This window comes from Mytilus trossulus, chromosome 3, assembly GCF_036588685.1.
Source record: "Mytilus trossulus isolate FHL-02 chromosome 3, PNRI_Mtr1.1.1.hap1, whole genome shotgun sequence".
Taxonomy (NCBI): domain Eukaryota; kingdom Metazoa; phylum Mollusca; class Bivalvia; order Mytilida; family Mytilidae; genus Mytilus; species Mytilus trossulus.
Genome location: NC_086375.1, coordinates 74,248,647 through 74,272,513, shown reverse-complemented (window position 1 = coordinate 74,272,513; position 23,867 = coordinate 74,248,647). Strand labels below are relative to the sequence as shown.

At 31.0% G+C, this 23,867-nt stretch overlaps 3 protein-coding genes across 3 annotated transcripts in view; 2 read left to right on the top strand and 1 right to left on the bottom strand.

The window, feature by feature from the left end:
* The window catches only part of LOC134712392 (uncharacterized), a 32,550-nt gene extending 26,272 nt beyond the window's left edge, over positions 1-6,278 (top strand). Inside the window, exon 4 of the mRNA XM_063573889.1 lies at positions 4,648-6,278. Coding sequence (XP_063429959.1) covers positions 4,648-5,410 — 763 coding nt within the window. The 3' untranslated portion in view covers positions 5,411-6,278. The remainder of the gene's footprint in view (positions 1-4,647) is intronic.
* LOC134709587 (uncharacterized) lies at positions 190-3,588 on the bottom strand. Its single transcript, XM_063569749.1, has 4 exons — positions 3,227-3,588; positions 2,832-2,905; positions 1,820-1,941; positions 190-1,290 (listed from the first exon to the last, which is right to left on the bottom strand). Exons 1-4 carry the CDS (start codon positions 3,586-3,588, stop codon positions 190-192), a joined length of 1,659 nt encoding a protein of 552 aa, XP_063425819.1.
* A 6,319-nt stretch (positions 6,279-12,597) lies between the features above and the next one.
* Positions 12,598-20,905, top strand: LOC134709716 (uncharacterized). The gene is made up of 4 exons (XM_063569865.1): positions 12,598-13,227; positions 13,521-13,667; positions 18,286-18,538; positions 20,091-20,905. Exons 1-4 carry the CDS (start codon positions 12,972-12,974, stop codon positions 20,875-20,877), a joined length of 1,443 nt encoding a protein of 480 aa, XP_063425935.1. The 5' UTR covers positions 12,598-12,971; the 3' UTR covers positions 20,878-20,905.
* The last annotated feature ends 2,962 nt before the right edge of the window (positions 20,906-23,867 follow it).

Genomic DNA, 23,867 nt, shown 5'->3' with positions numbered 1-23,867 from the left:
AAAATTTTAGAACAGAATAATTCTCTTATTAAGCTGTTGATTTGTTTTAATCAAGGAATATAATTTGTAGTATTAACATAAATCATAAAAGAAAAAAAGAAACACTGGAAAAAAAATTGCCAATCATTGCTCCTTTAATTAATATATATGTCAAATAAATTTCCAATGATTTATAAAACAAAACACGTTTTATAACTTTTGAACTAATGGTTTCATCAGGTTACAAAAAAATCCTGCAACCTTAAGAGCCTGATTAGCTACAGAAAGTGAATTTATTGGCATAACACCACTTAAGAATTTATAAGATTTCAGTCTCTGGATTGATCTTTCTACATGTATTCTCAAAGAGGCTATGGATTTTGATTCCTTAATCTCCTTTGCCGTAAGACATCGTCCTTTTCCATGTTTACATGGTCTGGTAAATGGTGGCATATTTAAGGTGGCACCTTTTGATAATAATAAGTCTTTGATTAAAAAACCTCTGTCAGCCATTACATGATCCCCCTTTTCAATCAGATCAATGAATCCACTTCTTTCAGTAATGCTCCTATCAGAAATGTTACCAGTCCATAAGTCAGATATAAACGAAAAAGCTCCATTTGGTGTTATACCTACAAGCGTTTTAAAAGTGTTTTCTGACTTGTAATTTGACCACGTTTTTGACTGTGCTGTTGGGTTTCTTGGTCTCTGCACATAAAATTCAGTAGCATCGATGATTACACGAGTGTTAGGATATTTTCTACGAAATGATAGAGGCATGTGTTTTTTAATCTTTTCTTTAGATGGCCATTTAATAAGTGGTCCTAAACATTGTGCCATTAAAGATATCCAAGTCGTGAAAACCCTGCTAATTGTTGACTGTGAAACACCAAACAAAAGAGACAACACATATGTGTTTAGTCCTAGCCGTAATCTCAAAAGAGTTATAACAAACTCTTCAAAAAAAGTCAACTTCCTTGAAGCACCAGGTTTTTTCTTATTATTTACTTGCCATCTTTTACCGTCACTTGAGTCGGGACCCATCCAGTATTTCATTTTTGAAGCATGTCCTTCTAATAATTTGAAAATTCCCAAAAGCATTGAAATACTTGGCAGTCCAAGAAAACATTTAACATTACTATTTGATTTAGTCAACTTTTCAACAAGTTTGTCCTTAAGCAGTTCATCTGTATTATTAAACTTCTCATTTAAAACTTTATTTTCCTCTTTGGTAGCATGAAGTTCAACTTGTAGCAATTTAACTTGCTTCTGTAGCTGGTTATTATCTGTCTCATATCTTTGACATTTTTGCTGTGAAAAAAAGTAATAATTATAAATATATAAATCAAGGCAAACAATTTATGAAATTGTTTTTGTATTTTTTGTTTACTTAAGTCAAGTTGGTAACAATAAAAGATTGATTGATTTTTGGTTGCTTAACATTCAATTTCAGTGGCAAATATTTCATGCATGTTCAGAATGAAATACAGTTATATGGTAAAATGACTTAAAAAAAAACATTTACATGTAATACTATATTTCAACATGTTCTTGTTGGATTACAAATTTTAAAAGTAAATATATATTTAGTAAAATGTTTGAATAGATCATATTTAATATTGATGTATTAATTTGAATATAAAAACACATTGCTTCTTACATTATATCATTTTTGATGTATGAACTGCCATCTAATAAATTAAAACAAATCAATTTTTGATTGAAATTAATATTATTTCTATAGTTCATAAGATTAAAAAATATCTTTTTCATGGCTTTTGACTCTTATATCCAATGGAGGAATTTTCAATATCAAATAAAATCCCAATTAATTTCGTACCTCTAAAGCGTTGCTATTTTCAATTAATATCGCACATTTTTCCTCAATGGAGACATCTTCACTAACTTCAGTGCTAGTGCAATAAGTGTGGTCAAAACTTGGCTTTTCAATGTAGGAAATTACTGAAAGTAAGTAAATATGTACCATTTAAATTAGAATTAGTTGACTACAATGTACATTAGTCAGGATCATAGACTGGTCGATTTTAAAGAATTAAACGTACAAAATGTGCATGTAATTTAGAAAGTTGTAGTACAAAAATGTAGTTAATCATTTTATAAATGGGAACTAGAACCATATGTTTAATAATAATACTTTATTCCGAAAGCAATACAGCTTATAAATAGGATACATATATACACAATTTTACACCAATATAATAATTTTACAAGAGATATATAATATATATAAATATAAGTTGTGCACGAAAGAACATATGCAATGTAATACATAATACATAATACTTAAGAGCCATAACCATCAGAACACATATCTTTTCTACTGGACCTTTAACGACTGTCCACCAGTATACCAGTTGATGGTGTACATGTAGTGTGCAGACAAAATTAATCTGAGACTCATATCTATCTTTTCAAAATACTTTTTAAATTTTGTTTTTGAAGTTAAGTTTATTTTGTGATAAAATAATATTGGCAATTGTTTTATCTTGAAATTGTGAAGATAAATTGTTTTAAATTTAATATATGACTTTTATATTTGTATTTTAATTAGAATAATATTATAATTGTTATTTTAGCATTGTTTACTAATTGATTTTATGTCGTCATTGACTGATTAATCACAATTATTATTGTTAAATTAAATTATGAAAACCGTCCATGCACTTTATATATATATATATGCCTATCAGAACATGCAGTCATACAATAGACTGACCCCTATGTTCCTTGGTTCAATTACAGGTAGCTCCCTCTGATTTACAACAGTACCATGGTGGCACACTGACTATTCAGTCATTACATCAATTTTTTTTAGTTTTACTTAAAATTACCTGGAATATCTGGTATGTTATTCTTTTGTCTTGGTACTTTTGGCAGTTGTGAAACTGTAACAATGTTTGCTGGTCTGTAAAATATATATATACATGTATATTAAAAAATAAATATATCTTCATGTGCATACAGTCCAATATTTAAAAAACACTGTTCGTGAACATGAAAACCATTTTTTAAGTTGTCAAAGCTTATTATCTTGGAGCCTCGTGGACATAAGAGGGGTAATTTCCGCCTCTTTTAAACAGATAAAAGGGACTAACATCTACCCCCCCCCCCCCCCAACACACACACAATTTTCTTTTACTGTTTCATCATAATAGGCAAACAAGACAAAAATACATTGAAGAATGAAAAAGAAAGAGGACACTAATTTCAACTATTTGTTACTTACTGTGTTGTCAATATCAATTGTTCAATGGGACGTAAGGTACTGTTCTTGGTGTCTCTTGGTGTTCCAGTTTTGTAGTTGTTGTAGGCAAATAGGGTTGGGACTGCATTTTCCTTCGTAGGTCTTCCTTCAATAAAATGACGGGAGCAAAGTGCATGCCAGTGACAATTTGGATCGGGATTAAACCCTTCCCTTCTTATCTGAGACAACCAGAGCTTCCTTAGTTTAGGATTCTTTATGACTGAAGGAAGTACATGAAAGTCGACGATACATCCATTTAAAATCATATCATGATACTTTACAGCATTATGTTTCTTTCGTGAATCGTTGGAGCAACCCTCCGCTATGCAGTGAAAATTCACCATGCTTCTTTTCGAAGCTTTACCGCTCAAAAACTATCATAATAATTTTACATGACGTACATTATATACATGTGCTTTGACACAAAACATGCCCATAATAACGCAAAATCTCGCAGTAAACGTTATCACTAGGGCGAGACTAACGGTAACCTCAAATACGGAACGGATAATCTGAATCTTACGTATTGTTGTATAAACAAATGAAAATTTTCTCTCTCTAAAAGTAACAAATATCAATAAAACATATTACAAATGTCTAAATTTTGTGTACTAATATGATTTTGTTAGTTCCAAACAAACAAGAATTCATATAGAAATTTCTATTTATTTTCTATATGAGATATATTTTTTTTTATTTTAACTTTAGTAAAATCATCGCGTTTCCAATTTCACCATAAATATTACAAAAAACGCCAACCTTAAAACCCAATTTGGTAACGAATGCAATTTATAATTCAAACTGAGTACAGTATTTATCATTTTGTTTTTCCCATATTAGGTTAAACCTCACAATGCTCTAACTTTACATACTTGAAGAGCTGAATGACGTATAGAATAATGGTCATCCCGTGGACATCTCCAATCAGGTAGTTAAACCTATGCTAAAATGGGGGCGTTAGATTTTGTGTACGGGATATATACATACGCAGCCACTTTAAATTGTAAATGTTACCTTACATTTGAAGCTTCGTGTACCAAAAGTGTTACGTTCTCTGCACGTTTATGAATCCCTACAACACCTTTTTTGAAAGTGACCTTGTGAAAGACAACATTTCTGCTCATATCCAGCAAACAAAACATATCTTGTGTGTGTCGCAGCTTATATTTCCTGCACCTCATCCCGGTAATCCCAACAGACAGAACATATCTTGTGAACGTGTTATCAATATGTTACCGTCCAGAATTTGTATGCAACATTGGCAACTGGACGTCAATATCAAATCATATATCTGTTCAGTTTTAGCACACAAATGACACATATAAAGAATTTATATGTATACAGTACCTAACGTTTGTTTTATTGAATTAACAGATGAACAATTATTTCATTTTGCTTTCCAGTATATGCCTGAAACAGAAATGGAATATATCGACTCTTTTTCTATATACTCCAGGGAAAAAAGTCAACACAGAATATCCGATAAGAGATGACTACAATCTTCATAGCATATTTTCAGATATTCAAAAAGCAAAAAATTATAAAATCTCAAAAATTTCATCATGGGACATTTTTACTTCTTCAAAATGGGCGTTTTATTATGGTTCTAAGGATAAAATTGCAGTAAGAGTAATTCTTTTTACAAATATGACGGTACCACCAATGTTTTTGTCATCATTAAGCGTTAGATACCGTGATACAGTTAACTTTGGAATGGTCAACATGGCATCCCATAAAGGTAGAAGCATCTTGAGAAAGCTAAAACAGGAATACTGGCCACTGTGTTTGATCGTTATAAAACAAGGCATATTAACCTACGGGAAGCTACCAGGAGAATATTTTACATATCGGGATATGGATTTTTTTCTTTCAACTTTACTGCAAGATTTTCATCCGACAGAAAAATGGTATCACAAATTATCAATTTTTCTAGATCCGACAATGATAGGACTCCTCATATTTCGGTTCATAGGAAGATATCTGATATCTATAATAGGGTTAAAGAAGGTTGGAAAAAACAAAAGAAACCCTGATGGTGCACAAGGCGTTGATGATGATTCTATGAAGAGTAGGATACACGAAGCAGGGCAATCACGTATTATTAACCAACAAGCAGTTGAATTATTATTAGCAGAGCTATTACGCAGGAGAAACAACGCACAGTAGAATACATCAGGGTCTCCAATGAGAGAGAGAGAGAGAGAGAGAGAGAGAGAGACTTATTATGTTTGTGCTTGATGACGAGCTGATGCGGAAATCAATTTTTTTACAATTTGTTCTTATATCAATTACGGAACATTTTAAATATGTAATTCAATGGTTGTCATGTTTGGTGTCTGTTAAATCAGTTTTATGTTAAAAAAAAAATTCATAATTCAAGGAGTTTTTTTTAACGTTTTGTAATGTGGCGGCCTTTTATAGCTGAATTGTGGTGTGGGCTTTTCTTATTATATGCACTTTGTATCTTCAACATATTTCAATTTATCAATTGATTTTTCATTCCCTATGAAGTTTATTTATAAGCTGTAGATAACTAAAGAATAATTAGTGATACTATGGTTACAGTTAGCACCTATCGTTATACAGACCACGTATCAATATTATCCCAAATTCAGAAAAGTTGGGACCTTCCAAATTCCTTTGCATTTCCAAATAGTATTTTTGTAAGTTTATAAATTAACAAAAATATGTTATGTATACATGGCCATTTTATCAAATATAGGAAAGGTTTTGTTTAGTTAATGTATGTGGTATAAGTAGGTTGTATTAGATTTTTAAATATCATTTCCTAGAAGGTGCTTAAAGTAAAACTCGATAGAAATAGCAATTGTCCCTTTGCCTTTATTATATCGCGACTACCAATGTCAGAATCTAAACTTATCATTAAATAAATGTGTTTGGCATATAGTCTACTTCTTAGCTTCTAAGTTATATAGATATATTATATTAGATCAAATACTAATACTATATGTAGAGCGCATGTGGACAGAATCTTTTTCTTATTTATTATGACATAAATGTCTTTTCAATAAATTTGTTATGACATGATTGAATAAATCTTCTACATTTTAAAAACTTGTCATTTGTTTTTAAAACACTGTATATTGAATTCAATTCTTTGTTGTCATGTTTATCAAATTATTAGAAAAAAACAATATACCTAAGGGATCTTTTTTTTGGCAATTGTTTTGAGTCAGGTAGTTGTCCTATAACGCATCTATCAAAGCTAGTTGTAATCATTGTGAACACCTTAATCTGTAATGTTTTATAAGGGCAAAATGTGTAAATTTCAAAAATCGAGTAAGAAAGGCAAAAATTAGAAAATTAATGAACTGATTTTTTTTTTATAAATGTCTTTATAAAATGGCAAAAATCAAAAGCTCAAATAAAGGCAACAGTAGTATACCACTGTTCAAAGGTCATTATAATTGATTGAAAGAAAGAAATCTCGGTTACAAACTTAAACTGGGAAAATACATCAACTAAAAGAAGAAAACAATGGAACAAAAGAAACACCGAAGTGCAACAGAACAACCGCCATTGCAACATACAAAAGAAACGAACTGCCATATTATCGACTTATTACAGGACATATTTAGATAAAATGGTAGATTGAACCTGGTTTTATGGCTGACTAAATCTCCCACGTTTATGGCAATGTTAATAAAACCGCTTTTTTGACAACATTACGTGACAAGTGTACAATACACATAAATGCAAAACACTCAGGACACATACAAAATTGAAGGATATAATAGTATATTTCGTTTATCACAAACTAATAGTGACCACCTTAAAGTAATTTACGATCGTACAAATATATACAGCAAAATAGAATGATGAATTATAAACACATGATAACAAAATGTAAAAAAAAACCGCTCGTATTCCTGACTTGATAACTTACACTGGTTCGAGATTTGAATAGACAAATGTAGATATGATCGGGATATCAACTTTCTCCTTCCAATTGCGATCGGTACACAAACTAGCAAACATTTAAAAAAAATTGAATGAGAAAATACTTGACTCTTTAATAGATGATATGAAATATATATTAGACCCGTCTTATATTCCTGCGTCCTCATTAGTGATGTTATTTTGTGCTTAAGGTGGCTGGGGCGTATTATGTAAAGTCCATAGTATTTTAATTATTTGCCAAAACGAAGAATTTATCCTGCTTTTTTCAAAAATATAATAAAAAGTATGGGTCACCGGATTTCACATTACAGGTTGTGCAAAATTGTCAGATTTTGTATATATATAATGCAAAAGAATTTATCTGTTTTAATATATAGCAAGAAAACAAGATCAGTGACCCATTTTTTTCCTTTTTCTTATCTGAAAGCATGTAATCAGAGCTACCATCTCACATTTTATCTTAAAATCATATGGTGTACTTTTCTTTTTATCACAAGAAAAAATCCAATTTCTTGTGATAAAAAGAAAAGTACACCATATGATTTTAAGATAAAATGTGAGATGGTAGCTCTGATTACATGCTTTGAGATAAGAAAAAGGAAAAAAAATGGGTCACCGATCTTGTTTTCTTGCTATATATTAAAACAGATAAATTCTTTTCTATTATAAAATAACATTATCTGAGTTATCTTTCCTACTATCCGAGTTAGCTCTCCTACTATTTGAGTTATCTCCTCTTATTTGGCAAAGTTGAAAAAAATGAATCAAACACACAAACATGATGTGTTTTTTTTAAATTTTTCTTTTTAGAAATCTACATTATCAGGAATTACATACTACTCTCAAAATTTGCAAATTTCAATAATGATCTAGACCAATTGTCATTGGCAACTTCAAAATCCCAGATTAGGGAGGACACCGAGCCACCTTGATTATCTTTTTCATTTGTGTAAATATTTAAAAGAAAAAAAAGATGTTGATAGCAGGTCTTCTTTGCATTCTATCTAATCCTTCACATGTCACAGATCTGGAAAAAATAGAGATTGAATTATTTTATAGACACCTCTTTTTTAATGTTTTACTAGTATGTACATGTAATAAACTTATTTCAAATCTGATGATTTCTTGTGGTTTCCATTATCAATGAATCTTCATAATATTCTCAAAGGATTGATCAATATGATACAAAATGAAAACAATACTTTGTTATTTCCATGGGTCCGATAATTTTTACTGCATATATGTCCACTAGGAACGATCAACCGAAATAAGAAAGGAAAAGATGCTTAAGAACCGAAACATTGGAAGATTTGTAAAGAAAAACAGATACCAAAAATAACGACCAAACTCACGTAAGGGTCATCTTTCTCAGCGGAATTTGAAAATCTAAGGGTGTTTTGTCCGGAATCATGTCTGTAACAAAGTATACTGATAACTGACCTCATGGTACCACTGGGTACTGATCGTTCACTAATTAACTGACCTCACTATAACATTAAGCACCGTGATTGATGTTTACTTATAATTACAGACACATGGCTATATAGCTAATAAGGGTGTATACTAAGACGAAAACTAACATACATGGACTTCAAATTTAGAGAACTTGACTGTGACTTTGAAAAAAGGTATAGTAAAAACTCAGATATAATTTCAAACTTACTTTTCCAGACTTGCCTGGCAGTCACTTCTTTTCAAATGTATAAAAAGTAAGGATGTTTTTCTTACTCTATTCTTGGTATGTTCGAAAACGGATTGATTTCATACTTGATTTGAACCTTGGTCATGAGTACCTGTGCCTTATAAATTACATGCTTATATTGGTGATTTTGAATCTATTCAAAGTTTTGATTTGTCTACCCTGTATACCCCATTGCCTCACATTCTCATTAAGAAAAAAAATCACCCACCTAATTAAATGGGCATTCAAAAAGTCAGAATGTGAATATATATGTTCAAACTCTTTTAGGTCATTTTTTAGTAGCAATAAACAAAACCACTATGTCAATTAGACATGCTTTGATACTATATATGCCCTTGAATTTTTACTAGATAACATTTTTCTTCGCTTTGGAGATTCCGTATATCGTCAGGTTATTGGAATTCCATTGGGAACTTACTGTGCACCACTTATTGCGGACCTGTGTTTGTATTGTTATGAGTTACAATTTATGACAAAAATCAGCAAAGACCCCTCGAAACAACATCTCGTAAACAAATTTAATAATACTTTTAGATATTTGGATGATATTTTGGCTCTCAATAATGACGACTGCAGTATGTATACTAAAGAAATTTATCCTGTTGAACTTAATTTAAATAAAGCTAATACTTACAATGACCACTGTCCTTACCTCGATCTTGATATCTGTATCACTAACGGAAAGCTAAATACTAAAATTTGTGATAAAAGAGGGACGAAAGATACCAAAGGGACAGTCAAACTCATAAATCTAAAACAAACTGACACCGCCATGGCTAAAAATGAAAAAAGACAAACAGAAAAACAATAGTACACATGACACAACATAGTAAAACTAAAGAATAAACAACACGAACCCCACCAAAACCTATAGGTGATCTCAGGTGCTCAAGAAGGGTAAGCAGATTCTGCTCCACATGCGGCACCTGTCGTGTTGCTTATGTGATTACATATCCGGTAAATAGTCTAATTCGGTAGGTCAAATTCATGAAAGGGAAGGGGATTGTAATTACGACGTAAGGAACATATCCGATATTATTTGTGAAACTGTTATTCCATAACGGTCAACCAACTCGTGATGGCGTCCGTAAAATTTACGAAGGGATGATAAAAGAGATGATTTTTCATTTCCTATGGTTAATTACCCATTTTTAGATGGTGACGTTCCCTTGTCATTTATCTTAATCATGTCCTGTACTAAGTCGGGAATATGACAGTTCGTTCCTATGTATGTTGCATTGGCGGTTGTTTCTGTTGCACTTCAGTGTTTCTTTTGTTCCATTGTTTTCTTCTTTTAGTCGATGTATTTTCCCAAGTTTAAGTTTGTAACCGGGATTTTTTTTCTTTCAATCGATTAATAACCTTTGAACAGTTGCATACTACTGGTGCCTTTATTTGAGTTTTTGATTTTCCCATTTTATAAAGAATTTTTCGTTTTGAATTTACATCAATTTCATCATTTTACCTTTCCTACTCGATTTTTGAAATTTACACATTTTGCCCTTATAAAACATTACAGATTAAGGTGTTCATAACGATTATAACAAAGATGCGTTACAGGACAACTATTTGACTCCAAACAATTGCCAAAAAAAGGTCCATGATTATATTCATTTTTATTTTCCTTAGGTATATTGTTGTTTTTTTTAATAATTTGATAAACATGACAATTAACAAAGAATTGAATTCAATATACAGTGTTTTAAAAACAAATGACAAGTTTTTAAAATGTAGAAGATTTATTCAATCATGTTATAACAAATTGATCAAAAAAACATTTATTTCATAATAAATAAGAAAAATATCTCTGTCCACATGCGGTCTACATATAGTATTAGTATTTGATATAATATAATATATCTATATCACTTAAAAGCTAAGAAGTAGACTATATGCCAAACACATATATTTAGTGGTTGCCGTTTGTTAGTGTTGATTATTCTTGCTTTTTTATATTATATTTTGATAAGGCCCTTGGTTTTTCAGTTCAATGGTTTTACACTAGTTATATTGGGACTCTTTATAGCTAATTATCTGTGTTGAAGTAAGTACTTTTAGCTAAAATTGATTAATTTTTATACATTATGACCTAGATTGATAGTTGTCTAGAGCTTATTGGCACTCATACCACATCTTCTTATTCATATAGAAGATAAAATAAAAGGTAACATACAAAAAAACTGAGGTTATCAAATGTACTGAATGTTCTGCGTAAGAAGAGCTTAACGCTGACAAATAGATATAACAAAAGACAACAACTGACACTATTCCTGGCTTCAAACAGACACATGCACATGCAGCCGCCTATGTCATACACGATTTAGAATTACTACTGTTAGTATATAAGCTATTTATCTAAAAATATTGTCAGATAAAGAAGTCCTTAATTTATGTTGCAGTGGAAATTCCCAAGGATTTAAAAGACACAAGCTGTTGTTTAAACCATGGCCATCACATCGCCAACTGCATTTAAAGTTTAATTACAAAAAGTTTCTTTATGACCAAGTTGGTCAAGAAAACTTTGATGGAAGTTGTCAAAATGTATGTATTGATAATGGATGTACACAGACCTCCTATAAATTTTGTTTTGAAAATTTTATTATTCTTAAGATCTTTAAAATGTGTAAACCAAAATATACATATCTTCCTATTTCTAGTCAAAAGTAAATAACAATTTTCATGGTTACGCTTTAAACATTTGACCATAAAAACCGTAGGCAATAAAGGAAAATACAAAAGGGATTTTCTAATAAGTATACAACGCACTAACAATGTCATTACAAACACGAAGAAACGACAATCAAGTATCTTCTAATAAAAAACCATACAAATTAAACTAAAAACTGAGCAACACTAACTAAACCGAAAACAATGAGCGTGATATCTGGTGTTCTAAGTAAAGGAGCAAACCTTGCTCAACGTGTCTAACCTGTCATGTTCATGTAAGTATTAAATCTATAAGAAACTTCGTGTTGTTTATTCTTTAGTTTTTTCTAATTTGTGTCATGTGTAATGTTGTTTGTCTTTTTGTCTTTTTCATTTTTAGCCATGGCGTTGTCAGTTTGTTTAAGATTTATGAGTTTGACTGTCCCTTTGGTATCTTTCGTCCCTCTTTGACATGAACTGTAAAATTAAGTGTCCTTTTTCCAACAGAATTATATATACATATACAGATTAACACCTTTCATCTAGACATTAATGATATATTTTCTTCTAAAGGTTGAAAACCGATCCATCTTAATATTTTTTACCACATAAGAATTAGTTTTGTACCCTTCTTATTTCCCAGAATCTATTTTGATAAATGCGAATACTTTGTTAAAAGAACATGCTTACAAGATTTCTTAGATGAAAGATCAAAATTATGTCAAATTCTGCAGGTATAATTCTGGTCTTGGACTTCTACTAATTATTGTATTTATTATTCTACGATCAGACATACATTGAGATAGCCACAAGCACATTCTTTAATAAAAACGGGAAAGCAAATATGTAACCAACTACACGAAAGTATTCTTAATCTTCAATCACGTAAACGAACATGGAGATCTATGTAAACAGTTTTTTTTTTTTTTCTAAATTCAAGTCTACAAACTGTTAAGCTTTTCGAAAATACCAAAAATGTAATATGTTTTTTCCTGATTTATAACGATATTTTAACCATATGAGAATCATTGAAATGAATTAACAGAGTAGATGCGCATAAATATCAGTATTTCTTATTCCATAACGATGTTCACGTCTATTCGAAACGAAAGTCGCTGGTAAATGATATTAAACAAACCTAACCGAACTGCATATATTTGTTTGTTTATTACATGAAATAATTTAATTGTTTCATTTTAGTATATAGTAGGCACACCATTCCTGATTATTATAACCCTATCATAATATAAACTATTATAATGTTATACAACACGTTCAAAATAAATGAAGCGTTTAACTTCCTTATTTGTAAAAATAAACTAGTATGAAAATACCATGTGACATTAATAAAACCATATATCATATTGTATTTCAACATTCTATAAATAATGCTGATAAGACTTGCTGTATTTACGTGTAAAGAACATATAGTACAAGAAGTCAATTCAAATTGAAGCAATGCCACCCGCAATGCTATTTAGAAGAATTGTGGTAGATTATGACGTTCTTTTCATTATCTTTATTGCACGCGCGATACATTTATTAGGCACCTTCAAAATTGAAAATGTCATGATCGAAAATAAGATTTCAGCGGACAGGCTTGATCCCGACTACCTGATGGATAAGGAGCTGTATTCCCTTCTGGATAGCCGTGGGGAAGTTTATCGACGAGGTGCAGATCGAAGTCGACTGGTTACATTAGCCAAAACTAAAGGTACTTGTGAATCTTATGAAAACTGAAAGTAGCGGTAAGAAGCAAGAATACTTTTAAAATAGTTGTTTTTACTAGTATGTAGTACGATAGAAGAATGTATCGCGAACACACTGATATACCAAACACTCTTAATCGAAGTTATTTTAGTCGTTTTTAATTTGAAAAAATCTCCGTATCCAGCAATATTTAAGCAGTTATAAAACATTACCTCTAATATAAAGTCTTCCAATTTTTAGGAATATTTATAGAAAGATGCTTATCAGACAGTTATGTATAGTGTATTTTATTTCTAGTTGTCACTGAAGAAAGTGTGCCTCCTAAGCTAGTTGATCTAGAGTCCCTGATCATCTCTGATCTAAAACATCTGCTAGATCAGAGAGGCATAATGTATTACAGTAGGTCAACAAAACATGACTTAATCGGAGCTGTTAATATATCAGGTATGTGTTTTTGTCCAGCCAGCAACTGTTGTTGCAGAAAGCTCGACATAGGGATAGTGACGGCGGCGGCGTTAGCTAACTTCTTAAAAGCTTTCTATCTTAGAATTGGAAGACCTGGATGCTTCATACTTTGTATATAGATGCCCCATGTTACGAACTTTCCGTCAGCAACATAACCAATGTCATTGACTACATTTTCATAGTTCGGTGACGATTTTGTGTTATGTTAAAAATTCTCTCTAATTATAAGTAATAGGATGACTATATTTCATATATGCGTACCTTGCTAGGTCCTTATGCCCGTCAGTCAGTTTTCACTTGACCTCGACCTCATTTCATGGATCAGTGATCAGGTTAAATTTTTGTGGTCAAGTCCATATCTCGGATACTATAAGCAATAGGTCTAGTATATTCGGTGTATTGAAGGACTGTAAGGTGTACATGCCCAACTAGCAGATGTCATCTGACCTTGACCTCATTTTCGTGGTTCAGTGGTTATAGTTAAGTTTTTGTGTTTTTGTCTGTTTTTCTTATACTTTATGCAATGGGTCTACTATATTTGGTGTATGGAATGATTTCAAAGTGTACATGTCTAGTTGATAGGTGTCATGAGACCTTGACCTCATTTTCATGGTTCAATGTAACTTTGTGAGTTTTGGTCTATTTTTTCAATACTATATGCATTAGGTCAACTATATTTGGTGTATAGTAATATTTTATGATCTATATATCTGTAATGCAGGTTTTATTTGACCTTGACCTCATTTTCACGGTACATTGCTAAATGTTTTAAAAGTGTTTGTGATTTGGTCTGTTTTTCTTAATTTATAAGCAATAAGTCAAATATATTTGTTGTATTGAAAAAATGTTAGCTGTACATAGATATAGGAAGATGTGGTGTGAGTGCCAATGAGACAACTCTCCATCCAAATAACAATTTAAAAATTAAACCATTATCGGTTAAAGTACGGCCTTCAACACGGAGCCTTGGCTCACACCGAACAACAAGCTATAAAGGGCCCCAAAATTACTAGTGTAAAACCATTCAAACGGGAAAACCAACGGTCTAATCTATATAAACAAAACGAGAAACGAGAAACACGTATATATTACATAAACAAACGACAACTACTGTACATCAGATTCCTGACTTAGGACAGGTGCAAACATTTGCAGCGGGATTAAACGTTTTAATGGGCCCAAACCTTCTCCCTTTTTCTGAAACAATAGCATAACATCACAACATAGAAAAACATACGATAAAATATCAATTGGCAGACTTAACTGTCTGCCTGGCATGGTTCATCTGACTGTGACCTCATTTTAATGGTTCATTGATCAATACTTCGTTTTCTTGGTTAATGTTGAGTTTATGTGACTATCAATATAATACCAATGATGAGTAAAGTAGTCGAGACATTTCAGCGTGTGTACTCTTGCGAGAATAAAAGGTATATCAGATGTTTACAAAACAGTACCAAGTTAACTTGAAAGGAAAGAAAATTACCAATATCATTTAAAATTTTGGCATATTCAAGAGATTCCAAGTAATGCTGATTGTTGTAAAAATTAATGTATATTTTATATTGTACTTTCCGTAAGGCGTCAAATAAAAAAAAATACAATAGCCTTTCAAGACGTCATAATTATTTGGACTAACTTCACTCGTACTTACAGATAACATTTTAAAAGGTAGTTCATAAAACTGCATTATTTCAAAGCCTACAATTTGTTGACTCACTGTGATTGTCTGTAATCTCAATATTTTCTCAAAATTTCGGCTGAAAATTGATATATATGTCACCCATTTCAAAATTGAAAGAGAAAAGTTTTCAAAAATGCATTAGTGCTTTGATTGGTTCGATTAACTGTTGAAGCGATGGTTTACATATTTCTTTCTATATGTTTCTGTCAAAAGTCCATTTGTTAGTTACCGTTTTGATTATGTTATAGCACACTTTTTAAACAAATTACTTCCCTTTGCCAATCGTCGACTGGTTCCATACCGGACAAAATTGGCTTTTGCCCATGCAAAGCATGATGAATTGAAAGTGATGTATTGTCGGTTAAACTAGTTTTTTCATAAAAGCTCCTACTCAGACTTTGTAAAACGTCATCAATGTCTGAGTAGAACATTGATAAACTAGGGTTATGTCAAAGAACGTCTCATCCTTTTCTTAAAAAAATCATCAGAAGGTACCAAGACCTTGTTGAAAAATGTTCCGTATCAACTTCACAAATAATACATGATGGTATTGATGTACAAATTCTGCGTACTGACGTTGTTTATCATCATAACAACGTATTATATTGTTCTTTCATTTGTCTTTGTTCTATTATCAATATAACTTTAAAATTTACTGTTTGGATTGTTTTCTGTGATATCCATTTGACGTGGCTCGGTACTTATACATCCCGTCACTGTGTTTGTATTTTCTTTCATTTTTTCTGGTGTATATTGTATATGCGAATTTTTGAGTTTCTTTGGTTCTTATAACGTTACTCGATACTTTTAAAGATACTGCCACTATGTTATTGTTCTAGTATATGCCATTATGTTTTACATGTTGTAGTTCTATTATAAATTTGAAAAAAAGTTGAGTGACAAAATTATTCAAATCACGTAGTGGTTATAATCATGTGTGGATCCTTAGAAATTCTAAAAAAAACTTCTGGTCAATTTTAAATCTCGGTCTATTTCTGAAATTAATTCTAAAATACTTTTGTTTTTTTTAACCCTGTTTGCCAACATTGTCAACATTCCCCATGCGAAATTATAAAATTGTTTTGTATAAACATTGAACGACAAAATGTCTTCCTATGTGACGTATAAATTTTCTGACTTCAGACACGCGAAGCAATGTTTGATAGATGCTTGCGTGCTTTTTTGTAAAATTGTTTCTTTTAAACTTGTAACACAGTGATGACTGCTGTATCCATATTTTGACTATTTTGTTTATAATATCTGATTTGTTCTTTGATAACTATTGTTCATGCATCGATGTAAATATAACAGAATGTGATGAGGCTGTCGTACAAGTAGAAGGTTTAGCGCTTTTAAACCATGTTCTATCCACCATTTTTTACATTTGAAAATACCTGTACGAGATTAAAAATATGACAGTTGTTGTCCATTCGTGTGTTTTGTCATTTGATTTTGCCATATGGTTTCGGACTGAATTTTTCTCGGAGTTCAGTATTTTTGTGATTTTTTTTAATTTTAAATATTCAGCTTAACAACAAATTAGTGCAATTGCAAGGTTAAGAATCCAAGAGATTACTCACATTACTCACAGGTAAATTTGCTCTTTCTATTAGCTCTACATTGTAAATAAAAATTAATGTCCCTCATAAAAGAGACAACTAAAAAAGGGATCTCTATTAACAGGATCAATTACTGGAATTGGTAAATAACCTATTGAGGTCATATCGAAGACTTTTAACGTCATGCAATGTGTTCCGAAAGTAATTTTTACCAAATAAACGGAATTTTAATTTAGACCATCAAGTCAGCAAAATTTTAATTAAAACTATTTTTTATTTAGATATTGAATGCATTATAAAACCTATAAATTTCGATCTATCATCGGAATGTCATTTCTAACTGTGATCCAGATATTTGCACACTAAACTGGAAACTATAGTAAAATAGAATTAGTAGATTTAAAACAGGGAATAAAGAACTCTTCTAGCAGTGGATTGGATAAGGGTTCTGTGTATTCATATGATTTGTATTTCTCTCCCTACTCTTAGATATTTTGGAAGGATTTTCCTACCCAAATGGTTCACAGCAACATTTATTTTGTTATATGGTAAAGTAAAACTCAATATGAAAGTTAAGGACATAACTGCACAGATCTATTAGACGTGACTATGTATTTATTTATCCCTCATGTGTTCTTGTTCTTATAATTGATATGATGGTTTTATATTTTTGCTAATTTGCTTTGTCTGTATGCCTTTGTATTTCTTTGATACACATGGCGTGGTTCTGTAGTTATACATTTCGTCATTAAGTTAATAGTCTATGCATAATATTTGTATTTCATTTTTGATAATATGCTTTGTCACATATTTGTTTGTGCTTTTTTGTCACATATTTATTTGTCTTGATAGTGATTCAAATTATAACACAATGTTTGACATTTTTACCTGTTAAATCTGTCTGTTTTGTTCACACATTATTCTCAGTATGATAGAATTTGATGCAGCTGTCATATGAGACGTTTAGCTAGTTATCAAACGAGGTTTAATCGATCATTTTCTACATACGAAAATGCCTGTTCTAAGTCAGGAATATGACAGTTGCTTTCCCTTCATTTGATGTTATTGAGCTTTTGATTTTGTCATTTGATCAGGGACTTTCCGTTTTGAATTTTCCTCGGAGTTCATTAATTTTGCTGTTCGTGGATCTTTTCAATGCTTTCAAGAGTCTACTGTCGGAAACTTTTGTAGATTATTTGTACATTTCTAACTTAGTTTTCGAGGTCAAAGGCGTCTAAATCAATGAAAATATCAGCACGATATCAAGATATAACACCGTGAATGAATCAAATATCACATATAATATTTCCTTTTTCAAATCTGCTGTCGTACCCAATCTTTCTATACTTCACAGGCCCAGTTACTATAGAGGCTATTGACCACATGAAACAGATGGGAAAATCAAAAATTGGACCAGTCCATGAATTTAATGCTTTCAACATCGAAGAAACTGTAGAAAAACACAATGATAGTATATTCCTCATAAACATATTGCCTCCGAGATTAAAATCGTCATATTTCAAAGAATCATCATGGAATGCTCTCAGACGAAAACTAACACACATGGACTTCAAATTTGGAGAACTTGACTGTGACTTTGAAAAACGGTATAGTAAAAAATCAGTTGCAATTCTAAACTTACTTTTTCCAGACTTGCCTGGTAGTCACTTCTTTTTAAATTTCTACAGACCACATCATTATCTACCAAAATGCTGTTAGGGGCATAAAAGACCCTTTCTGTGAAAAGGGTATTTCATAATATATTTTGACAGTAATTAAAAAACTTTGACATTTTAAAACATATATAAAATCTTTTCCTCCTGATGCATATAGTTATTACAATCTTTTTTTCACATATATATTTAATATCTCATTCAATCTGGATATTTTTGGTCATATATAAAAATATGTTTTTTTTTAATTTTGTATTCAATTACAGCACTTTTCTCTAAAATAAAATGAACGTTCCATTGACATGTAGACTCTCATAATTGCCAGTTTTGATCATTATAGAAACAACACCAGTCCTTAATTTAGCATCAGGAATTATGTATTTATCTGGCACTACTCAAATATTACTGTAAAATAATTCGATATAGATAAAAACAAACAAAAATCGAAAAATACCAAAGTGATATGCAAACTAATAAGTCGTTAACAAACTGCATGACAATGCAATGAAAAAACACACGATAAAAGACGAAAAGACAACTTAGTACCCTATAAGTTCGCAGCTTATACTTTGTTTTGCTATGTTAAGCTTCTCTAGCATTCAATTGCCTATGTTTGGGTGTTCCTGGTCGAAGTTAATACAGAAGAGCTCTCCAGGCAAACAAAGGAAGACAGCTCGGCCTTGTTGATACATTTGTATATTTTGATTAGCATTTAATTTCGAGCTGTTTACATTTTTAGTTATCTACTATCATAGCTTTGGTCACATATAAAAAAATGGACAAATTTATCATCAAAATGCAAAATCTAATAAGAGGAGTTTTATTGATTATTTCCACTATCTAAACAATTATAATTCTTGCCTTTGTTATATTTTTCCTGTTTACAATTTTTCGTTATTAGATTTGACAAAAATGCAAAGCAAATATCAATATTATCATTTAAAAGAAAGAAGGATTGACTGCTGATTTAATTCATTTGACAAATTTGTTCTTTTTATATTCAAATGTTCTCTTTCTTCACTATCATTTTAAAGGTAATAAGTGACCTTGCAAAATGAAGTACTTGCCGCCTGATCGTTTTTTTTTTTAGTAAATATGTTCATCACAGCATTTTGGGCATTTCTGACTTATCAGGTTTTCTCTGTCTATAGCGTTTTTCAAGATAATAGACAATACTTGAATTTCATATATTGAATCTTTACATAATTATGATCTATTCTAAGCCGTCGGTCATGCTGGTTGGAAGATGGAATCACTAGATATTTCAAGAAAAAACTAAATTTCGGACGGTTGATTATGGACAAATTTTGTTCTAATTCGCTCAGCATTTTGAAGAAAAAAAATGTTTGTAAAAGCATTGGTCAGACACAATTTTCTTACGCCCGTTAACGGGACGTTATTATTGTTTATATTTCAATGTACACATATTTTTCATCTTTAATGAATAACAAAATAACATATCAATTTTCTGCCATGATTTTTTCAGCATTTGCCTGAAAAGGAAATGGAATATTTCAACACTCTACCTGCACACTCCAGGCAAAGACAACATCACAGAATATTATATCAGAGATGACTATAGTATTCACGGTATATTTTTAAGTATTCAACAAGCGATAAATTATAGAATTCAACCTATCTCATCATGGGATGTATTTACGTCATCAAAATGGGCGTTTTATCATGGTTCTACTGATAAAATTGCAGTAAGATTAATTCTCTTTACAAATATGACGGTACCACCAATGTTTTTGTCCTCATTAAGCGTTAAATATCGTGATAAAGTACGTTTTGGAATGGTCAACATGGAGTCCAATAAAGGTAGGAGAATCCTGAGAAAGTTAAAACAGAAATACTGGCCACTGTGCTTAGTCGTAACAAAACAAGGTATATTGACCTACGGAAATTTACCCGGAGAATATTTTACATATCGTGAATTAGACTTTTTTATTTCTAATTTACTGCACGATTTTCGGCCGTCAGAGATTTGGTATCACAAATTATCAATTTTTCTAGACCCAACAATGATAGGGTTACTCATAATTCGATTCTTAGCAAGGCTTGTGTTACCCAGATTCTGGATCATGAACGAGGATGGAAACCAAGGCAATCAGCAGGATGGTGACGATGTCGATAACAATGATACTATGGAAAGTGAAACTCTCAAAGCAGAGCAATTACGTATTATAAATCAGACAGCTATTGATTTATTGAAGGAGCAGTTACGAGTTAGAGAAACAGAACAAGATAGATTAGGTACACCAGACTCCTAAATTTCAAAACACAAGCACTAATCAGTTTTGCTAAGATAAGTTAGTGGTTTTTTTTTATAATAATCAGAGTAAATAATATATGTATGACTCTTTTTGAAAGTGATAAAGTATATGATGTTAAAACAACTGGGTTTATTGTTAATTGGAAAGATTGATTTGGTTTATATTGACAAATGCATGTTAATATACAATACATTAAATTTTTGGCTTGTTGTCACAGCTTAACAGCGCAATTGAAAACTTGCTTAAGTGATGTTTGAGACACCCAAACAAATATCTAATCAGGTGATTAATTGCAACAGAATATCTCTTCATTTAATGCAAGAAGAGCGAGAACAATTTGTTCTATGTCTGGAAGTTAATTTGTATATCTTAAAATAAAATTGTAACCACTACAAGAAATATTAATACAACTAGATGTATCTTAATGTAATTTTTGAACGGAAAACATATTATATTATGTGGAACTTACAATGCCTGATATTCAGCTGGGTATATTAGCGGAGATATTTGTTATATTTAACAAACATCTGATGGTGTTCAGGATAAAAAAAATAGTATACTGACGGACTTTTTAAAAACGCATTCTACATTAATTTTTTTATTTTATTTTTTAAGATTGCAATTATTTAAATGTCTTTAAAAAATTTTCATTTCTTACTATATGGTCTGAAAAATGCATTTCAGTTGAATTAATAACAATCAATGGCAAAATCAATTGGTAAAACCTATAAGGCTGAAACCACCAACACTACAGAATTAGTTATCTTCAATCACTCAAAATACATTTGTAGGTAGTCGATATAAACAGTTTTCACTAGTATGGAAAGTTTATTTGTATATTTAAAAATCCGGCAGATTTAGCACCCATTAGCCTGAAACAAACCACACGACATAATTCTTTGTCTTTTATCACGCCAAAAAAGTAATCAATTTAAATAGTTTTTACGTGTCTGGAAAATTAATTATTATATCTGAAAAATAAGGAAATTGTTATATATCTTTATTTCTCAACAAACCAAATTACAATGGTATAGAGATACACACAATAATTACATAGTGTATATGTACAGACATACAAAAATTATACGAAAGCAAGAGGAGGTACATATCATATATTACGATATACATATTAAACTAAATGATATCAAGTACATGAATTACCCAGGAGAGCCTAAATGAATATTTACAATTCTTATATATTTGCACAAGTTATTAAGATCAGAAAGATTTTTACTATTCATCAGTTCATTAAATTTCAATGCATTTGGTTGATTTCTATATTTTTTTCTCAAAAACTGTTTACGATCATCATTGAATACAGAACACATAAAAATATAATGAAATTCATCTCCGATGTCACCAGAATTACAAAGTAAGCATTTTCTATTGTCTCTTGCAACGTTTTGCCATCTACCAGTCTCAATAGGAAATCTATGACTTCCTGTTCTCAATCTACATAATGTAATAATATTTCTATCATCTAAATGTTTAAAATAATATTCAAATTGACAGTTTTCTTTATACATACGGTAGTTTATAGCTTTTGGCGATTCTTGCACGTTAGTGTGCCATTTCTGTTTAAATTGATCAACAAGATTTTGTTTAACAATAGTATATAGCCATGTATCGTTTACAAAATATTGGGTATCCCACACAAATGATAAACCAGATTCATCAAGAATGGATTTAACATGTTTCAACCATGTAATATCATTTTTATATTTATACAATGAGTATTTGTATAGTATTGCAGGAAGTTTTTCTTGTTTTCCAGACAACAATTTAGTCCAGTAGTTAATTATACGGAGTTTTATATCAATCTCCAAAGGATATCTGCCCAATTCTCCGTATATCATGAAATTAGGTGTAGAATTTTTAACCTTAAGCAAAAGTTTGCAGAATTTCATATGAACCCTTTCTATAACCGAATTATTACCAAAACCCCAGACTTCACTCCCATAAATTAAAATAGGTTTAACAATCTTATCAAATAATTCAATTTGACATTCAATAGAAAGATTGTGCAATCTGCCTTACGACTGTTAAGAATTATAAATATGCCTATAATTATCTCAATTTTAGAAAGGAAAAAATATGATATTATGAGGTACTTACAATGCCTGATATTTAGCTGGGTATAGTAGCGAAGAGATGTGTTATATCTCACCAGCATTTGAATGTACTCAGGATAAAAAAAAAAACGGACTTCACAAATGCAACAGTAGTTTTTTTTAATATCATTTTTTATATGTCTAAACATAAATTTCATTTATTACTTTGTGGTTTGAAGAAAATGCATTTGAGTTGTACCAATAACATCATGTATGATGTCCAAATCATGTGGTATTCACTGAAACCCTTGATAACACCCTTCCGGAGCACCTGAGATCACCCCTAGTTTTTGGTGGGGTTCGTGTTGTTTATTCTTTAGTTTTATATGTTGTGTCGTGTGTACTATTGTTTGTCTGTTTGTCTTTTTCATTTTTAGCCATGGCGTTGTCAGTTTTTTTTAGATTTATGAGTTTGACTGTCCCTTTGGTATCTTTCGTCCCTCTTTAATCAATTGATGCATTACCGTCAAAGACATTTACTACCTGTATCCAATGCATAAATCATTTATAGCTGGTTCACGTGTTTTGTCGGAGTTCTGTTGTGCACCTCCCGGATGAGGCTCCAACCAACCCATTACAGTGTGATTTGACAAATATAGTGTTTCACCAGCTTTGATTATTTGTAATATCTTCAATTTTTCACTTATTCTTACAACATTTGTATAAACTTCAAGATTATAAAAAAACAGGTTTTTTTCTTAAGTGAACATTGATTGGTTAAAATATTTCTCAGTGATGTCCTGTGTTTGAATTTGTTTTTTAGCTTTTTGGTCATGAATGTTTGTCTCTAATATTTAATTAACTGTGCATTTGTATTCAGATATCGCAGATCAAATTTATTCGTTCATTGTGTAATCATACGTTTTTTGATTGAGT